A 19,372-nucleotide genomic window follows, 5' to 3' on the forward strand; every position below is an offset into this window, starting at 1 on the left:
GGAGGTATACCTCTGGCAGGTACAGAAATCCTGCACAGGAGCCTGGAAAGAGCCACCATGTACATATATGGACACTACCCAAAGTACTTAATAACAAATCACAAGGTTCTCATTACAGATGAGAACCTGCTTACAATGTGTTCACGATGATCTTTGGAACTGGTCTTGTGTGGGCAGGCCCACACAAATAACTATCTGAAAGTGCAGAGGAAATAGACCAATACATAAGCCCCATGAGGAGAGCAGGCAGTACTGAAAGACGTAGTAGTATGAGGGCACTCTCCTCTAACTGAAAGAGATAGTTGTCTGTCATGACTTGGCCTGCTGCTCCAAGTGGAAGAAGCAATCCACTCCAAGACACGCAAGTAATTCTCCCAAAGAAAAGGAAATTCTCATTTATGAGACAAGTGGCCATCGTCTCCAATAAAAGTTGTTCTATTCAAAATACACTAGGCACAGCACAAAAATGCAAGTGTTTTTGTAAATAAAATATGCTAGCTCCTCCAGCGCCTTGTGAAGTTTGGTGAATGGCACAAGGAGTGTAGAAAGGCAGGTGTTTCCTATGAACTCTTGATGTAAAAATAATTTCTGCTTTAAAAGGCTACCTGTGGAAAAGCAATTGTGGCAGCAGGTAGGCAGCTTCCACTGGTGCACTCTCTGTATGAGCATCACTCTCATAAGGAACCAGGCAGTGAATCTTTCCTAAATTGATCACTAGGGCATGAGCGTTCATGGACACATACACGCTTTTAGTGCCTCTTGTGTGCAAAAATGGAAAATTTACTTCCATTGAAGAAGTATTCAGTGCCCTTGCTCTCTTGCCTGAGATCCTTATTTACGAGTTTGCTGCATTTATATATCCCATTTCACCTATAGATTCATACTGGACGAATCTGCTTGTAAAAAGTCAGTCATTTTCAAAACAGGATTTCAACATGGATAGTTGAAATCCTGCTCTGGTTTTTACCCTTGAATCTCACAGACACCCAGTGAGGTATGTTGGGCTTGTCACCGTCCCTCAGCCCAAAGTCATCCAGAGATCTTCAGGGCCAAGTGGAGCTTTGTTCAAGTCTGCTAGCTGGAAACTGAAAACCATCTTGATTGGCCAGGACATCATGGGCACAAACCTCAAAATGGCTTATGTATGAAAGCATGCTGGACAGTTTCACAGAACTACACAGCACATGGCTTTAAAGTAACACGTGTGATTACTTTTTATGTGCAACACTAAGCCAACCACATTCCAATGAAAATCCCCTTAATGTGTGTGATGCTGGCAATGACGGATCTTATCCTATCCATGCATCTCCATGTGGCAAAACCGGAGCAGGTTCAAGCATGCAGGCACCCATTTTGTGCATGTCCTCTCAGCTCATGAAAAGTGTCAGAGAAAAGGCCACTAGACTAGACAGTGCCACATGAGTGGCTGCAGCTTTTTGTCCTCAAGAGCAGTTTTGCTCCAGTGATCCAACCTTGTTAAGCCTGCAGTGGCCCCTTTATCCTCAGTGTCCCTCTTTCCATCTAGTTTCTGCTTACAATGGCTGCACTTCTATTGCGACATTTTAAAAAATCATGTATATTCTAAGAAAACATTATTTTAAAACAAAACAAACCAATACCACTAAACAATTCCAGCTGGTGAAAGATGAGATTAAATAACAACAGTGGACCTCAGAAAAATGAACTGTATTCTCTTTATTGTTAGCCAACAAATGTTATCCAAAATAATAGATGTTATTAACTTTAGCTTAATTTTACAACACAAAACATGATGCTAAGGGTGAGGGGAGAAGAACTGGAGAAGCATGTTGGGGGGGAAAATACTTCAAGTATTTTCTTAATGCCTCTGCATCAGTTCGTGTGCCCCCAACAGCTGGTGACTACCATTATCACCCCTTTGTTCACTGTGAAAAAAACTTTTACAGATGTTTATTCCTGGTTGCTTAGAAAAATTCACACAGCTTTATAAATGGATTACATCCATTTAAATCCTAATCTATACATTGTAGATTATGAACAGCAAATCTAAATGTATTTTTCCCCTCACGCTGACAGACTGGCATATCAATGCCTGTGCACACATTTCAGGGATGAACCATGAAACTCCAGCACAGCATTTTACCTGCTATGGCAAAATGGTCTAACACTTTGGAAATTGAGATTTCATGATTCAATGCATGAAAACTTGCAATACAAAAGCCCCATTTTCAGCTCCTGAAAGCAGAAACACCAAGGGCAGTCAGTATTCTGATCACGTACACAGCATTTGCACGCCAGTCTATGTAAGGTTAGCTAGCTATGTATGTACGTACGTGTGTGTATGCACATGTGCGCACGTGTGTGTGTCCCTTTCATGAGATCCTCGCTCTATAGACCTTTAAATTCAGAAAAGCCTTTGCCCTCAATAGGGTTGATAAACCTATTCATGAAAGTGTAACAAAATGGCAATTTTAATAGATAAGTGTAATTTCTTTTTCTGAGTGCATAATACCAAAGAGAAGATAGCTGAACCATCCTCAGAGAAAGTAAGGCTTCTCTCTCCCAATTTCTAGTTTAAAATGTATACAAGTAGAATGTAATTTCAGTTTGATTTCTATGAACCATATGGTCATCAAATTCTAAAGGTGTCCAATTTTGATTAGACAGATAAGAGATGCGGCAATTCAATGTCAGTTGTAAACATACACTCAATAAGCACAGAGCGTATGCTGAATTTCAGTCTGTAGGTTTGTTCATACAGCTCTTTGCCCCTGCTCTGCCACAATTCCCATGACTGGGTTTCCTGAAAATGCAAAGCATACATATGCCATTCCCTTGCATCTCCAGTGAAGATGGAAGGAACAGGAGGAACATGATGTGCAAATGGGCCTCAAAAGCAAGTGCAAGGCATCATCGTTTTATGCACAGGCTTCACTGAGAAAGGAGCCCGACAACAAGGTTAATTTAGTACAAAGGAATCCAGAAGACATGCTCATTCAAACATTACACACCCTCTCATTGGATCGTATACCAGTGACAGGTTACATTTCAAAAACTTAAAATACATGATGTGCATTTTCTCTCAACAAAAAGGCAGGTGAACAACACTGAACACTATAAAGCTATGCTGTAATAAAACAAACTATTAAAAAGACTAATGGCTCCTAGATTTGTGTAGTGTTTAGCTACAGAGGAGACCCATCTTAACAAAATTAGGATTTCAATATGGTGTTTGAAGGACCAATCATCATGTATATTGTAGTGAGGTAGGATACTGTCCCCTCCTTGGGACTGATGTTTTCATATGCTCCCTTGCCAGAAAGGTCCAGGTTTTCCACACTGCAATTCATATAGAAAGACTAACAGGATAGAAGAATCTAGCATTTTGGTTTTTCCTACTTTTATCTAAAGAACAAAGGGCGTTGGTTAGAAGAGACCTATAAGCAGAAGACTTTCTACAGGTAATGTTCCACTTCTTTTTAAAACAAAAAGTAAAAAAGAATGTGTGCTGGAACAGTTATCTGCCATCTAGACCTTTGTGAACAGGTAGGCAAAGAAAACCATCAATGATGATAGGACGTGAAACACCAAAGAATTCCACTTCAGGGGTGGGGGGACCCTCTATAAATCCACAATGAATTCAACAATATCAAACTTCCTGCAACTTTGCTAAATTGATAAGAGCTTTCCAAAGTGCACCCATGCTAAAATTGTAGTCAGTTATATGCTGGAAGCTAGTGTTCCCTTGCACAATCAATGCGCAAGCAGTTTTGTCAGCATGAAATCATGCTAGCCTTTCAGAAGGCAAATAAAATATGCAACATGAGATCATGGAAACTGCTACCACAACCCGCAAAGGGCCACAGATGACAGGCTGCCTTATTGTTGAATGACTTTCATGAAATGCGATTTAACCACAAACTGGTATAAGTGCTTTGGCAAGGTGGGGTGTGTTCCTTTCATACATGGAAAGGCCTGTTTCTCTCTGCTGGTGGTTCAAGCTTAATGAAGAACATATATGCAAAATAACCGCTCTCACATTGCTTCAAATTCATCAATGCGTTGCTTTGTATTGCCTTGTCGGATCTGTCGAAGAGTCTTGTATTTGTCACGACCTGCTTTAACATTTTCAGCATGAAGGACGTCATTTTGGGTTTTCTTCGTTTCGTCTCTGGCTTGGGCCAACTCAGAACTCAGGGCCTGTTGAATACAATATTGTACTTTAAATATCTTCATTTCTTCTCCAGTGCAATACTTCATTTGAAATAATGAATCAACTCAGCCTAAACCATAGTCATCCAGAAGAGACGGATGTGCACAATAGGGGTGTGCACAAATGGCTCGTTGCCAAACCAATTCTACTAAAACTGGGTCGGTTCGAAGGTCCAATCACAGACAAAATGGGGGATGTTTGGTCCATGATCAAACCGAACCAGGCCCAGTTTGGGCGAAGCAGTTTGGCAACCAACAGGCCAGGGCAACGAGATAGAAAGCTCCTTACCTGGCCGGCGCAGCAGCCGGTGCCACCGCTCGCCCTCCCTGCCTTGTTTAGGAAGCTGTCCACACAGCGGCAGAGTGGTTCCAGTGCCCGTGCATGCATGGACAGCAAAAGGCCTCAGTGCATCCGGAGGCTGGAACTGCTCTGCCACTATGTGGGCAGCTTCCTAAACAAGGCAGGGAGGGTGAGCGGCGGAGCCGGCAGCTGCGTAAGGAGCTTTCTCCCTCTCTCGCCACCTCTGCCCAGCCAGCCACCCCTCTCCATTGCCAGGGTCTCCCACCCCTGTACTTGTAAATAATGGATTCCCCTTTACATGCATTAGCCGCCGGTTCAGCAGCACTCGGTTCAGTTCAAATTCAAACCAAACCATGAGTTCTGGTTCGTACACATCCCTACCAGACAAGGAGCCACATAAAATAAACAGAAACCAAAAATGGCTCAATCACCATCACTAATTTTTTTAATTAAGTTCATTAGGAAGCTGCCTTATACTGAGCCAGACCACTGGCCCATCTAGCTCAGTACTATACACTGACTGGCAGCAGCTTCTCCAAAGTTTCAGGCAGGAGTCTTTCCCAGCTACTAATATTTACATACTGCTTTTCAGTTCTCTTACTGTTTGGATTACAGATGTTTCATCTTAAAACTGCATGTAAGGGTTTACACTGGAGGACTACTCCTGAAGTTTGTGCTACTGAACAAGCTGCCCACCAAATCGGGGAGTCTCTTTTAGAGAAAGGACTCCGCTATGTACATGGAATTCATCATGGATGAGCAGTCCTTTAAAAATCAGCACCCACTGTCTCTCAGAGTAGTCCAAATGAAACTTTAAAACATGCATGCTGGACTGTATCTAGAAGGCCCTACAAACATGTTCTACCTAAGTGTACAGGTGCAAAGGAAAAAGACTAATAGGCATGTGTCCTTAAGGACTGTTGAGAAAACTTTGCTGCTAGCATTCTAACACACTTCCAAACCAACAAAAATGGCTCTTGAAAAGTAGCAAGCATTGTACTCAAAGTGTCTGAGGGCCTAGGTTTAATAATACATACACAATATTTTTTCATCAAAGAACAGTTTTCAAACTTTCACATTAGGCTTATATGCAGAGAATTCCTTATTCACATATCCTGGGGAAGAACTGCAAGAAACTTTGGAGAAGATAAAGCATACAACGGACATTGATTCTTCGTCAGCTAGCAGCTGCTCACTGAACCTACCATTCAAGCCGTCATAAAATAGAGGCACTTGTGGGTAGTGCTGCTAAAGTTGCTGCTCCTCCCGAGAGAGATGGATGGTAATCAGGCCCACTAGGCTGCATTAACTAATTTTTACAGCCAACTGAAGGAATCTGATTCTTTTCACTGCACCATATAGATTTATACTTTAGAGAACAGCACTTGTTCATAAAATGATGTTATCAGGAAGCTCAGATGTTGGTTTTGATATTCTTCCAGAAGTAAATGGCACCTTTACATGCATTATTAAAGAAGCCTAAAGACTTTTTAAAAGGAAGCTTAGAATAATCCACTTTAAGAGCTTAACTGAAATGCAATCTTGGCCGTATCCCCTGTAAGAAATTTAGGACCAATGAAAGGAAGTACAACATACAATCAACTTGTGGAATTCTCTGCCACAAGATGTGGTGATAGCCAACAACCTGGATGGTTTTAAGAGGGGTTTGGATAAATTCATGGAGGAGAGATCTACCAATGGCCACTAGTCTGAAGGCTACAGGCCATCTCCCACCTTGGAGGCAGGAGGCCTCTGAATACCAGCTGCAGGGGTATAAGAAGCAGGAGAGAGAGCACACCCTGAGCTCCTGACTGTTCTTATGATCTCTCTTTTAAAAAAGGCTCAAATGATATAATGCTGAATGTTTAGTTCAAGCAGAAATAAAGCATTTGTGCTGTATAACATATGTTAAGTAATCTAAAGGAATTATTGTCCTAAGAATAACTAGGGTTTTGTTAGGAATGTACTACAGCATTGCCACCACACCAGCATGGGACTGCAGTATTCCCAATCTATAGCTTCCAATTTCATTTAATAAAGCATCACAAATGATTTACTAAGTAAAAATATGCTAAAGAAACTGAATTGAGATGTCCTATACAACAAAATGTGTTCCCCTAGACTACTCCATGAAATATTAAGTGAACAAGAACATAAAGAACTGCCTTAGACCAAGCCTTGGTCTGTCTAGCTCAGTACTGTCTACACAAAGTGGCAGTCCAACAGGAATGCCAAGAGAGGGAGGGAAGGGGACAGAGGGACAGACAAGCAACTTCAGGGGAAATTTCAAAAGCAACTTGAAATATGGCATCATGGAAGCTCATGTTCAAAAAGAAACAATCCTGATAGGCATATACACAGGAAGCATTCCTCAAAGATCTCTCTAAACCACATGCCACTGTAAGCCATCATTACCTGTAGCTGTTTCTTGACGCGTTCATTCTTCTGAGACTCCGTTACACGTTCTTCCTCACTTCTGTGATTCACCACCCCTTCAGAAGCCAGTTCTTCACTCGCTTCAGCATTATTCTCATCCTGTTCATCATGTTCATTCTCTGTTGGAGGAATTACTGGTGGGGGAGGGGGAGGGGGTGGGGGTGGAGCTGACATCACAGTCTTTAATTCTTCTTTGGTCTTTTCCAGATCTTCTTGGGCTGCAAATGCCTAAGTAATAATTTAAAAAATTACTTATTTGTTATTAATTTATACAAGCAGCACTTGACATTTTCTAGAGGCTGTGCTTTCATGCAAAAAAGAAAGAAAGAAAAAACATACAAGTCCTGTCTGCAAGTTTCCAGTTTAGTAGTCATGATACAAAAGGAGGAAAGGACATGGAAGGAACAAAAAAACAAAATAAGATATCAAAACTTGCCAGTAACATTTATTTCAAATGTTTATCCCCTACCTTTCAGGAACTTGGTCCTCACAAGGTAGTTACATTTTATATAAGATACAGAGAATGGCCAAATTTGGAATTAATGTGAAAGTGGAGTTAAAGTGGGCAGAAGTTGGAACTCACTTATGTCCAAATTTGTGCAACTATGGTTTCGCAGCAAGAGCAACCTTTGCCTAGTCAAATTCCAATTTGAACCTTCAGTTTGCAATAAGGTTCACCATGGAGACCAGAGGTTTAGCTGCCAAAGCGTTACGTCCGAACACAGACGGCACCATAACTGCAATTCCATGAGGTTTTTGAAACCGCAATCATGGAAATGGCAGACATGCCTGGGATCATGCCCACTCCAGGCCTGAGGCACTTTTCACTGGCCACCTCTCTGAGCACCAGCCCCGCCCCTCCTGTCTCCAATACAGCAATGCAGTTGCCCAGCAACAGGGACACTGTCATGTCCCATCCCGAGCTTGTCAGCCTCTCAAGTGGCCAAGTCACACAGGGGCATTCCCTCCCCCCACTCTGACCCTTGCCACCAACCCTCTAGCAAGCAGGAGGGAAAGGGAATGGGATGAAAGGATGGGCACCAAATGCTTCTCTCCCTGACAACAAAGAGACAATGATGAATGTTCACAAGTACAAACACTCCAGGTGGCAACATAAGCAGGGCACACCAGAGCAGGCACAGAACCCACTACTTATGAATGAGGGAATCACTATCCAGAACAGCCAATTTCTATTTTTCCCAAAAATACACTGGGGAAAGGAAGGGCAGCACCTTCCCCTTTCAGAACCTGTGCACTCCCTAGGCTTACTCATGAGAAGGGCCATGCAGCGCGCACGCCGAGGAGGGCGCATGCGCGCTGCTAGCGCTCGTCTCGTTAAAGCCTTTACAAACAACGACAGGGGCAGGGGCGGCAGGGAAGAACTCTGCCGCCCCAAGAAGATTTTACAAAGGACGAGCGCTGGAGGTGGAAGAGCGGCGGGCGGGGGGGGGGAGTACTACCACCCCCCCCGCTTAAAGAAACAGTCCCCCCCGTGCCGGACCGGGGGCCCACCGGATCAAGCACACCCCTATTCCCTGTCTACTAGCCACCATGTAGCTGTCAAAGGGTGCCCCCTGCCAGGCCATCCACCCATGTGCACCCTTGCTTGTGCCCCAGAATGCCTGCTCTCATAGGAGTGCTGGAAATTGGGGTTCCTTCCCCTCTCCCACAATTCTCTTTGGTGGCAGATCTGCATACAGCACTGCGTTGGCCTATACCTGGGTATTTTGAAAGGGAGTAAAGATCCGTCTCCTCACACGGTGTTCCCCGTCCACACATGGGGCTAGGCTCTGACACATAGAGCATCACAATCTCCTTTGGGTCTGTGCTAGGCTTCCCATGGGAGGAGGGGATTGCAGTGCAGAAGTTCTATCTTTAACCAGAAAGTGTGGGGGCCCCAGGCAAACGGGGCCCTTTGTTGGATTTGCTCAACTTATGAGTGCACAATCTGATGGAAGACCTAGGGTACTCATCCCAATGGTCCTGCCCAGTAGTCAGGCCCTCTCATGAGAGGAGTAGTCCCCTGGCAGCAAGCAGGAGTGTGATTTGGTCTGTATGGACTGCTTTGCCTGGTTCAGCCCTTGCAAGAGCATCCTACATCAGGGCAGGACAGACCCATCACCAAGATCCTTTGCCCTCCCTCATGTACATATCCCTTTCTAGGAAGTAATTGTTTCCTTCCCTTTCCCAAGTAATAACAGTGCCCCCATGTCCCCCCCCCCCACAAATAATGCTTGTGTGGGACAGTTTTGTTGTGGGGCTCTTAGGGGGATGACGGTGCAATCATTGTCATAAGAAGTGCTGGAATGGCATTTAAAGGGATTTAAATGCCCTTTCCACGCCGAGGGCGGGTGGACTATTCCCAAAAGGCATGATCACGCTTGGCATGCCCCCAACAAGACTGTGGCCAATTTCAGCCACTCTGGTGATGTGCTGATGCTTTGCCCACAGTCTGGCTACAGAGCTTGCTGGGATACGGCCTCAGTGGCCAAGAGCAGGGAGGGTCCACCTCCCTGAAATAGGAGGCTGCCAATCCACAGTTGGACTAACGTCTGCAATTGATTTAGTTTCACATTAAAACTGCGGGTTCAACCACCTCTAGTTTCACAATATGTGCAAATTCAGCCAATATCTTGTTAATAAGACATGATGAAATCAAACCAACATAAAACCCACAATTATGAATCATAATTCAAAAGCTAGTAAAGCTTTTGAACTAAAAGCTTCATAAAACAAGCAAGTCTTCCCAGTGTGTGGCAACCTGAGTCTCCTGAGGAAGGGATTTCCAAAATTAGGGTACTGCTACCAAGAACGTTCCATCCACGCTGTTTCTCAAATTTGTGTCAACAGTGATCGTCATGCCCAGAGAGGTTCATATGGATGCAGATGCTCTTTAAAGGTAAGCAATCCCTGGCTGTGTAGACCTTTCAGCACTCTAAATCAAGCCTGTAAATGTACTGATAACTAATGTGGTTGGTACTCAAAACTGGTGTAACACTATCATGCTGCCTCGCTCTCACCAACTTCTGTGCAACCATGATCAGTTGAAGCTTCCAAATTGCAGTCAGACACATGGAGAACACAGTACCATAGTCCAAACTGGATGCGACCAATGCATGAGTGATCAAGGCCAGATTAGCCTTTTCCATGGAGGGCCATGGCTGGAGAATCTGCTGAAGCTGGCAACCAATATCTCTGAGTATCCAGTGATTACATCACATCCAGGAATACACCCAGTCTATCGACCCAATTTTTTCAGGAGAGAGCAACTCTGTCCAAGGCAATTTGCACATCGCCAACAGACTTTCCAGCTTACTGCACCTCTTTCTTGTCTTTTCTGAAATAAAATTGTTGTCCCTCCTTTAGACCAAAGCTGCCTCCAAGACACCAGTTCAACTTTTAACTGCTTCTCTGGGACTAGGTGGTGGAAATCAGAAGTAGAGCTTGGTGTCATCAGCATAGTGGTGACACTTGAGCCCAAAATTCCACCTGGAGTTCACCTAGCAGTTTTATGTAGATATAAAAAAGCATGGGGAACAAGATGCAATCAAAGCATGAAACAGTAGCCCCAGAACCACATTCTGAGTACAACCAGTGTATGGTGGTAGAAGCCCCTGTAACACCATGCCCTTTAGTCCAACCCTTCAAGGTGACTCAATGATTCTACGGTCAATAGCAACAAAAGTCCAGCTGAGTCAACAGAGTTGCATTCTCTATTACTCGCCCAGCAAAAGTCATCTGCTAAGGTGACTAAGGCAGCTTCCCTCCCAAAACCAAGTCAGAAATAGATTGGAAAGGATCCAACTAATCAGCTTCATCCAGAACCACCGACAGCTTCTGCACTCTGAGGATAAAGTCAATGAGACCGAATTAACATATGCTATCATACCTTGGAACTTTTACAGGTCACAACGCTTAAATAAGTTTACAAATATGCTAAATAAGCATATGCTTAAATAAGTTTACAAATAATCTCATGAGTAGACCAGCTTAAGCACCTTTAAAAAAATTTCAAAATATGAAGTCAGTGTGAGACAATAGAATGATTCATATACTAACATTGTACAAGGGGTTATTTTAGTCAACCCCCCTTGACCTCTGTTACTGCCAGTGTCCCCAAAATATGTCACTGGAGACTTCCCAATCCTCAGGGACTTATTTGGGGGGGACGGGGACTGGAGTAACAGAGGAAATGGGAGATTGGTAAAAATCACCTCCCCCTACCACACAGGAAACATTCTGAAGCATGTGTGATGTTAGTCAGTATGAGAATCGGTGCTTTTGAAAGAATCTTAGTAGTTTGGTTGCTGTCCAGTGAAAGCTAAGTTAGTCATGACTAAGTCTCATTAGTGGGACTTAGCTGTGCCTAGCTTGGCTTTTCTCATTGAATTCAATGGTGCCTAGTCATGATAAATTAGTCTGGATGCTGACTACTGTCTGCAGCAGAGTAACAAGGCACTCAACTTGGGCTGGAATTTACAGCAAGGCACAAAGAGTAGGCAAGGGTCTAAAGGTACATGATGCAACAAACTTATTAAAGCTTAATCAGTGGATCTGGTCACTTCCTGGATGGAAGACCACCTATGTATGCCACCCTGAATCCAGGCAGAACATAAGCAGTATATTAATAATCTGTGTACAGATTATCTTCTGACAATGTTCATAAATGTGTCTCCCTTCCTGGCTGCAGAAGTCAATGAAGTAGCACACTCAGGCAGTGTTTGCAGGAACCCTTTTCTGCCTGTTATGGAGAGAGGAGCAAGCCTTTGGCTCATGCAACTGCTCTGCTTCCATTTGCCAGGCAGAAGACACTATGACCAAGAGCAGTACCAGACACACCTGTACCCAGGATCTCCCTGAACCAGGTATCCAAACCCTGACTAAACCCTGACTCTGGGAAATCTGAAATATACACACATCCATAATGCATCAGGATCAACCAGAGGAAAAGAAAGGAAAGGGCAGGGCACTGGGCTAGGCCACATGCAAGCCCAAGGTTCTACTCATATACCAGACAAGGAAAAAATGTTTGCACAAGGAAGATATTGAGTTTTGTTTTGCTAACATTTTCCAGCAGCCCAAACCAGAATCTGACAGATGTTGTGGAAAACGCCTTTTTAAAAATTTTCCGAGGGCCAGAATTGTTCAGAATCGTTTTAGTGCAAATTACTTACTTTGTGTTGCCACTCTGAAGCTTCTTCTTCCTTCTTCTTCTTGGCCTCCTCTAAAAGCGCAATCTTAGCAGTGAATTCAGCTAGTTCTGCTGCCTAATAAGCAAGAAGAAAAATGTTACCTACTTTAGGGCAGCCCCCACAAAACTGAAGAACCTATAGCTCTAAGAGCCAGCGTGGTGTAGTAGTTAGAGTACTGGAATAGGACCGGGGAGACCCGAGTTCAAATCCCCATTCAGCCATGAAACTAGCTGGGTGACTCTGGGCCAGGTCACTTCTCTCTCAGCCCAACCTACTTCACAGGGTTGTTGTGAAAGAGAAACTCAAGTATGTCGTACACCACTCTGGGCTCCTTGGAGGAAGAGCGGGATATAAATGTAATAATAATAAATAATTTTGCCTGGTAATTTCAGATAAATTATGAAGCATTATCTTGACATGGTAACTCTATAAAGGAACTTCTGTAGAAGCAGAACTAGAACAATACTCAGGAATTTTGGAAATGCAACTCAGAGTGTTTATCACCTAAGTTTTACAATTTTTGCTATAAGAAGTTACCACAATGTATCATTAAATTAAGATTAATCATTTAATATTAAATATGTATAACAGTCATTAAAACATAGGTACATGAGAAATCTGACATTAAATGACCCATACTATTAACAGAGTAAGTGAAGTCACCAACAGCAATATTTTACAAAATAAAAAATTCAGAAACCTGACAAAATAAAAAGTGGTATTCATACCACTGAATACGTGACATGACATGGATAAAGGAGCCAGGCAGGCCTTCTTGGCAGAAGCACAGTGCCATCACCAAGATGATGGTGCAATGAAGTATGCTCATATTCTGTTCAACCAACAGATGAATGGCAAGATGGGGAAACCCAGCAGCCATGGAGTGCTGTGCTGTGCCTTCCCCTTCACAGGGCATCCACAAGGAGCAGCAACTCTTTTTTTGCCCATAGGTGACAGAATCTTATGGGCCTACACGGCTTACTGAAAGTGTATTTTACTTTTTCCTTGGATCTTAGTCCTTGAGTGAGTTCTCTAATGAAAGAGTATGTCCCAACATAATAGACTAATCCGTAAAGTCTTACTAGCTGCTCCTGATTCTTCATCTGGTCTGCAGCCTGCTTTGCCAGAGCAGCTTTAGCCTCTTCTGCTGTTCTCCGTTCCTTTTCCAGACGCTCTGCTTCCTCTTTTGCTTTCTTTCGCTCTTGATCCAACTCTAGAGCTCTTCTTGTTTGTTCTTCCAATTCTATGCAAGTTTATAAAAGAAGATCAGATTACTCAAAACAGATGGCTAGATTTTATCTTAGAAGATTCACTACCCAAAGTGGTGTTAATCCTGTAGGCCAAAGGCTGCTAGAGTCCTACATTGCATTCTAAACGTCAGGAGTAGGTGTAGAGGTAGCAGTTTTCAACCAAGGTCACCCAAGACCCTTTTGAAAAGTGGTTCAAACTTGTACAAATCCACCAACTAACATGATGGTGTTAGTTGACAAATGTTGACAGACAAAAGGCAGGCCCAAGGTAATACCAGCTCACCTAACACATGGCTGACATAATAGTAAAGCAGGATATAAACCCATGTACCTTCCCCCCAAGGGCCACAACAACATTTCAGTTCGCTGGCACCTGAATGTAAGTTTTAAGGCACTAACCCTGCAAATTCTGCTATGAAGGTATTTTAAAATTTATAAGCACGTCATCAGCATCCAGCATTTTTCAAGCTGTTCCTATTTATACTGGTTTAAACCCAGCTACACGTTAGGCAGGATATTTCCCCTTCTTCTAGATACCTGCAGTGCAGACCTCAAACTCACCTGCTCCAGTTCCCTTCCTGACATCTTGGTTCAGGAAGACTAGAGTTTGCCATTATATCCAAATTGTGAAATTATCATTTGTGCTTGCCTTCCAATCCAGAACTGGAAACTCGCTGCAAATTGTGGTTTTCAATTCCAATTTGGAGGGCAAACAAATCATTGTTTGCAAATTCTGATGCAATGTTATAGTTTACTTAAACCAGAAAGCTAGGGATCTAAGCTTGTGAGCTCAACTCTTGGACCTAACAGCCATACCATGGTTTAGTTATTACATATGACCAGCTCATGGTGGAGCCTACACAAATGCTGGGAGATTTCTGTAATACAGACTCTGCAGGTCATCTTCAACTCAGAAATGAACTTAAAAGCAGGCAACACACAATTTGTTTCTGGAGGCATACTTCACTCATACAACAAATGTATTCTTTTTAGAATAAGAACTATCCACCCTCAGAAGCCCACCCTTGTGTTTTTGTATAAGTTGGTTTGCCTGGCATGCCTTCATGGAGGATAGATAATTGGCACTTCACCTCTCCATGAGAAGTGACTGAATCATTCAATCACACCCAATCCAGACACACAACAAAGTTACCCAGCCTCAGCAGAGAGTGCTGAAGGAGGGTATGGCTACAGCAAACAAGGCATGCAGAGATGTAGTGTGTGACCTCTTCTGAGGATGGGCAGTTTGGACTCGCAGGTGCCTTTAATTGTCTTGTTTATTTCTTGCAGAACAGTAGCAGGTCTCATGTGGTACTCATATGGGAATTACTACCTTAAGACAAACCATTAAAAGGGACAGACAAGCATTTAAATATTGCTAAGAACTGATTCACTATAAATAACTGGTTTCTGTTTTTAAAAAAATATTAGTTATGCTTTTGACTGATCAATTACTCCGAACATACTGCATAAGAGTTGCTTATGGGGACATACAGACATATGTGTCTATATGTGCACAGAGCGGAAGGGCAATTTTCAGGTATTTATACCCCTTCCCTCTACAGCCATCTATGTTCCCCAAACATATGTCCCTGATGGTTGAGACACCCTCAGGGAGGCATGGGTGTGTGCAGAGAGAAGAGGAAGGTGACTGAAAATCACTCTCCCCTCTGTGTATGAAAACGTTCCCTGTGTACAACTGTTGCTCAGGATGTCAGGCAGCGTTGATATGGGTTTGTAAGTCACGTGATAGAACAGTTGTGCTACAACTCAGAAAGTCAAAAGACAAGAAGAGCTACTTGGATGTTCCAAGAAAATGCTGAATGAGATATTGCCAAAAACCAGAAGCCACAAAAAAAAGTTTAAAAGTACAAAGACTTTATTTCTAAAAAGTTATGAATGCTCCACAAGGAAATCCAATTTGATTGAACTTTTCCTGAAGTCTGGGATATGGAGGAACGTGCTAAGGGTAGGGATCTATATTCATTACATGTTTTATTCCTTTTCTTGCATGCTCTCTCCTCTGCCTATCTTCTTTGCCATTTCTTCCCTCGCGTGTTTCTTTTTCTTTTGGAAGTGATTTCTCCATATAGATTGTTATTACTATTTTAAGTATCTGACCTATACAAATGAGATTGAGACTTTCAATATCATATAAATAAAAGATTAACCACTAAGTTAGGCCTCTTTCACCTTTACTACTCTAGTTAATAGACAAATCTGTTTCTCAAACTAGCCATGAACTAATTCATAAAGTGTAAATATGTATTCTATTGGCAGATCATAGAAGGTATGTACAGCCACTGACTTTAAACACATCTGAGTTTCATTTAAACTGCTAGTTAAAAGTTGAGCACCAAGAAACCTGATTCGACAATGTAATTCTCATTCTTCACAATGTCACATAAATCCTCAATACTTAGTCCAAAGGGCACTAAAGGTTTGCAGTATGCTAATTGTGTTTTATTAAAACTAGTAGTTATCCTTTCAAAAGTAAGCCAACAAAAAACTTTGTCAAAGGAAACAAGTATGATTTGAGCACTCACCTTTTTGGGCCTTCATTGTCTGTTCTTCAATTTGTCTTAGCCGTTCCATCAATTCTTCCTTTTCACGCTCTATTCTTTCCTTCTCTTTTTCTGCTATTTCCCTTTTCTTTTTTTCATTCTCTAGTTGTGCCCTAAATAAAAAAAGGATATGTGCATGTATATAATATATACACACATACAGGAACCAATATTTATCTTCACAATATTCAGTCCATAAATTAATCTGTTTATCCAAACATGCCAATTTAGTTCTGATAACATAATCCAGTAAGTAATATACGGAGGGAAAAGTCCTAGTATAATAGAACAGGTTTGTTCTGGCAGGTAACACTAAAGTTACACCTTAAGTTCCTAACAGAATTTTGCAGAGTGGAAATTGAAAGGACAGGTTGCTCACCAGGAATTAATGTTCTTCAAGTGGTCATCTGCACAGCCATACCTATGGGACCCGTACCAGTGCAGAGCACAGTTCAGAACCTTGTAGAACTTGCCCTTAAGAATTCAGATGCAAGCTACACCCTTATGGAGGGAGAGGCCCATGTCTAACGAAGTAGGACTTCCTCCCTCCATTCAATCACATTAGGACGCTAAGAGGGTAACAATAGGGAAAACAGCTGGAGGAGGGAGAGTCACGTCTCTGCACAGATGACCATTTGAAGAGTACTTGTTACAGTAGGCAGCCTAGATCTTTGAAGTCTCTGTGCATTCACACCTTTGGGAGTATTCCTACCTCTGTGAATTCATACCTATGAGAGACTAGCAAGCTACCTTACCTGGAAGCACTGCCAGTTGAACAATATTCAGCTTCTGTAGTATACTGTAGGTTCTTCTGAAGCTGCTGTCGGAACGTGTTGTAAACATGCCAGTGCAAACACTTGTGTTTTCCCCTGAAGAATCCGTTCCAGCATAATTCAATTAAAGCCTGTTCTCATTCTACTCTGCTGGAGGACAAATTCAGTTGTGCCATAAAGCCTTGTTTACACTGGCTTCCAAAGCCACTACTCAGGCCCCAAAGAAATAATATTTTAATAAGTTTTCCTTCTTCCCCAACTTGTCATTGTCAAAAAATGTACAGTCCATATATAACTTAGGTATAATTGGATACCAAATATCAACAGTTTGCACTGTTGGCAAAGATTTAATATGGACAACCAGTGTTTTTAACTAATTCTTTCCTATTATGGTAAAATGGAGTCTAACACAGCCAAAGTTTTCTTCACTGAGTGTCTCAAGTTCATGCACACCAAGATATTTTTGGATGGTCCTATTTATTTGGCCATGAAATCCATCAAAATATCAAGAGGATCTATGTTTGTACGTTAATCTTACCTCTCCAATTGTTTTTGGTGTTTTTCTTCCCTAGCTTGAGCCTTCATCTGTTGAACTTCAATTGTATCTGGCTTTCTCCTTCTCATGTACAGCTCATGGTTTCCCATGCACAGTGCCAATATCCGCTTATTAATTCTCAGACGTGGTGCATAAAATACAAAATCCTAATGGAAAATAGATTGTTATTGAAATCCATTATAGAAGTGTGCAGATTTATGAGAAACAGATACTCTAGCGCCTCAAAGAGAACATCTTCTTGAATCAAAGCTTAACATATGTTCACTAAAAGTACCCTGAAGCAATCTTCAGGACTACCTACAGGCCAAATTAGCTGCTCCAGGAGTGACTGTGAGGCATTATATACTCAGATTTTAAAGAGACCTTGAATGAAAATCCAGCAAAGGCTCCCAAGAAAGCTGACTAGTGGCACTGGTAACTGTTTAAAAATGGAAAGACCAGAAAAGGTAACATTTTCACCACAAAGGGTGAAAGAACGCAGGGGGGGTTCATAAGAACACAAGAACAGCCCTGCTGGATCAGGCCCAAGGCCCATCTAGTCCAGCATCCCGTTTTGCACAGTGGCCCACCAGATGCTGCTGGAAGCCACAGGCAGGAGTTGAGGGCATGCCCTCTCTCCTGCTGTTACTCCCCCACAACTGGTACCCAGAGGCACCCCGCCCCCAAGGCTGGAGGTGGCCTAGAGCCCTGAGGTTCCACATGGCTCTGCAACGCAACTGGTATCTTAACTTATTTATAAGTAATCTGGCATTAGGAATGATTAGTAACATAACCAAGCTTGCAAAAGACACAATCAGGATGACAAAATTTCAGACAAACTGGAAAAAGCTCTAAAAAAGATCTCTAACCCAGTTGACTATGAGACAAGATGGTAAGAAAGAAGTGGAACACTGGACACAAGAAAACGTCTTCGCTTTACACACATATACTGCTGGGATCGAAATGGAGTGTGACTACCCAGGAAACAAATACTGTATTTAGGTCATAGTGGAAAGCTTACTCAAGATGTCAATTCAGTATACTGCACCAACACAAAGGCAAGTTCAAAATTAGGAATGAAAAGAGAAAGGGATAAATATAAAGTATAGCTACATTCAGAATACCACGTACAATTCTGGTAATTCCACCTCAAAAAGGATAGTGGAGCTGGAAGAGGTACAGAAAAAGCAACTAATTATCAAGCAATTGGAGGAACCTTGCCTATGAGAAAAGCATAAAGAGGTTGAAGCTTCTTAGTTTAGAACAAACTATTTAAAAGTCTATACAACCATTAATGGTGTGGAAAGAATTTTATCTCATAATACTTGCAAATAATAATCAGCAAAGTTGCCTGGCAGTCAGTTCAGTAAAACAGGTTGCTCACCTGTAGCTTATGAACTGGAAATGATCCATTGTATTCATAATTGGTGGGGTGGGGGGTTCTGTGCCTGCGCAGGGACCTCTCAGATTCACTAGCTCCTCGTGACATCCCTCCCCCGCCCTTCACGGGTTAGTGCTTACATTATTTTCAGCAGTTGGGGCGACCTCTTACTCAGTTTCTTGTAGACCACCATCCTTTGAAGATCTTTCAGTGTCCTTGTATGGTAAGGTTTTCCCCCCTACTGTTGTGGGGAGGTTCGGATGGGTCTTATGAAAACAACAATCACTTCCAGATCACAAGTTACAGGTGAGCAACTTGTTTATCTGGATTGTGATCCATTGCATTCATAATGAACAATTAGCCAGCTTCCCATCCGGTGGTGGGCACAGTAGGCACTGAAGCTATGGAAGCACCCACTTTAGCACACTCCTCCCGAAGTCTGCATCTTTTGCCAACTGCAGGTCAAGGACATAATGCTTTATGAATGGTAGTTGGGATGACCATGTTGCAGCTTTGCAGATCTCAACCATTGAGATTCCTGACAGAGGAGCAGCAGAAAATGCATATGCACTTGTGGAATGTGACCAAATGGCACTTAGACGAGTCTTTGTCTCAATATTGGTTGCCCTTTGGCCTTTCCCTTATATGCAATGAATAATCTGTTTGTTATTCTTAATGTCTTTTGTGGCTTCTAAATAAGACAGCAATGGACGCTGTACATCCAAGGAACGCAGAGCCACCTCTAGTGT

At 42.5% G+C, this 19,372-nt stretch overlaps 1 protein-coding gene across 3 annotated transcripts in view; it reads right to left on the bottom strand.

Moving 5' to 3' along the window:
- Positions 1-1,680: 1,680 nt before the first annotated feature.
- Positions 1,681-19,372, bottom strand: part of RDX (radixin) — a 70,338-nt gene continuing 52,646 nt past the window's right edge. For all 3 annotated transcript variants that reach the window (XM_053307330.1, XM_053307328.1, XM_053307329.1), the window contains 6 exons: positions 17,246-17,409; positions 15,917-16,047; positions 13,203-13,363; positions 12,103-12,195; positions 6,908-7,156; positions 1,681-4,179 (listed from right to left, as the gene is read on the bottom strand). In XM_053307330.1, the coding sequence (XP_053163305.1) occupies positions 4,015-4,179; positions 6,908-7,156; positions 12,103-12,195; positions 13,203-13,363; positions 15,917-16,047; positions 17,246-17,409 (963 nt within the window). In that variant the 3' untranslated portion in view covers positions 1,681-4,014. The remainder of the gene's footprint in view (positions 4,180-6,907; positions 7,157-12,102; positions 12,196-13,202; positions 13,364-15,916; positions 16,048-17,245; positions 17,410-19,372) is intronic.

Source organism: Hemicordylus capensis, chromosome 3 (assembly GCF_027244095.1).
Source record: "Hemicordylus capensis ecotype Gifberg chromosome 3, rHemCap1.1.pri, whole genome shotgun sequence".
NCBI classification, from domain to species: Eukaryota; Metazoa; Chordata; class Lepidosauria; order Squamata; family Cordylidae; genus Hemicordylus; species Hemicordylus capensis.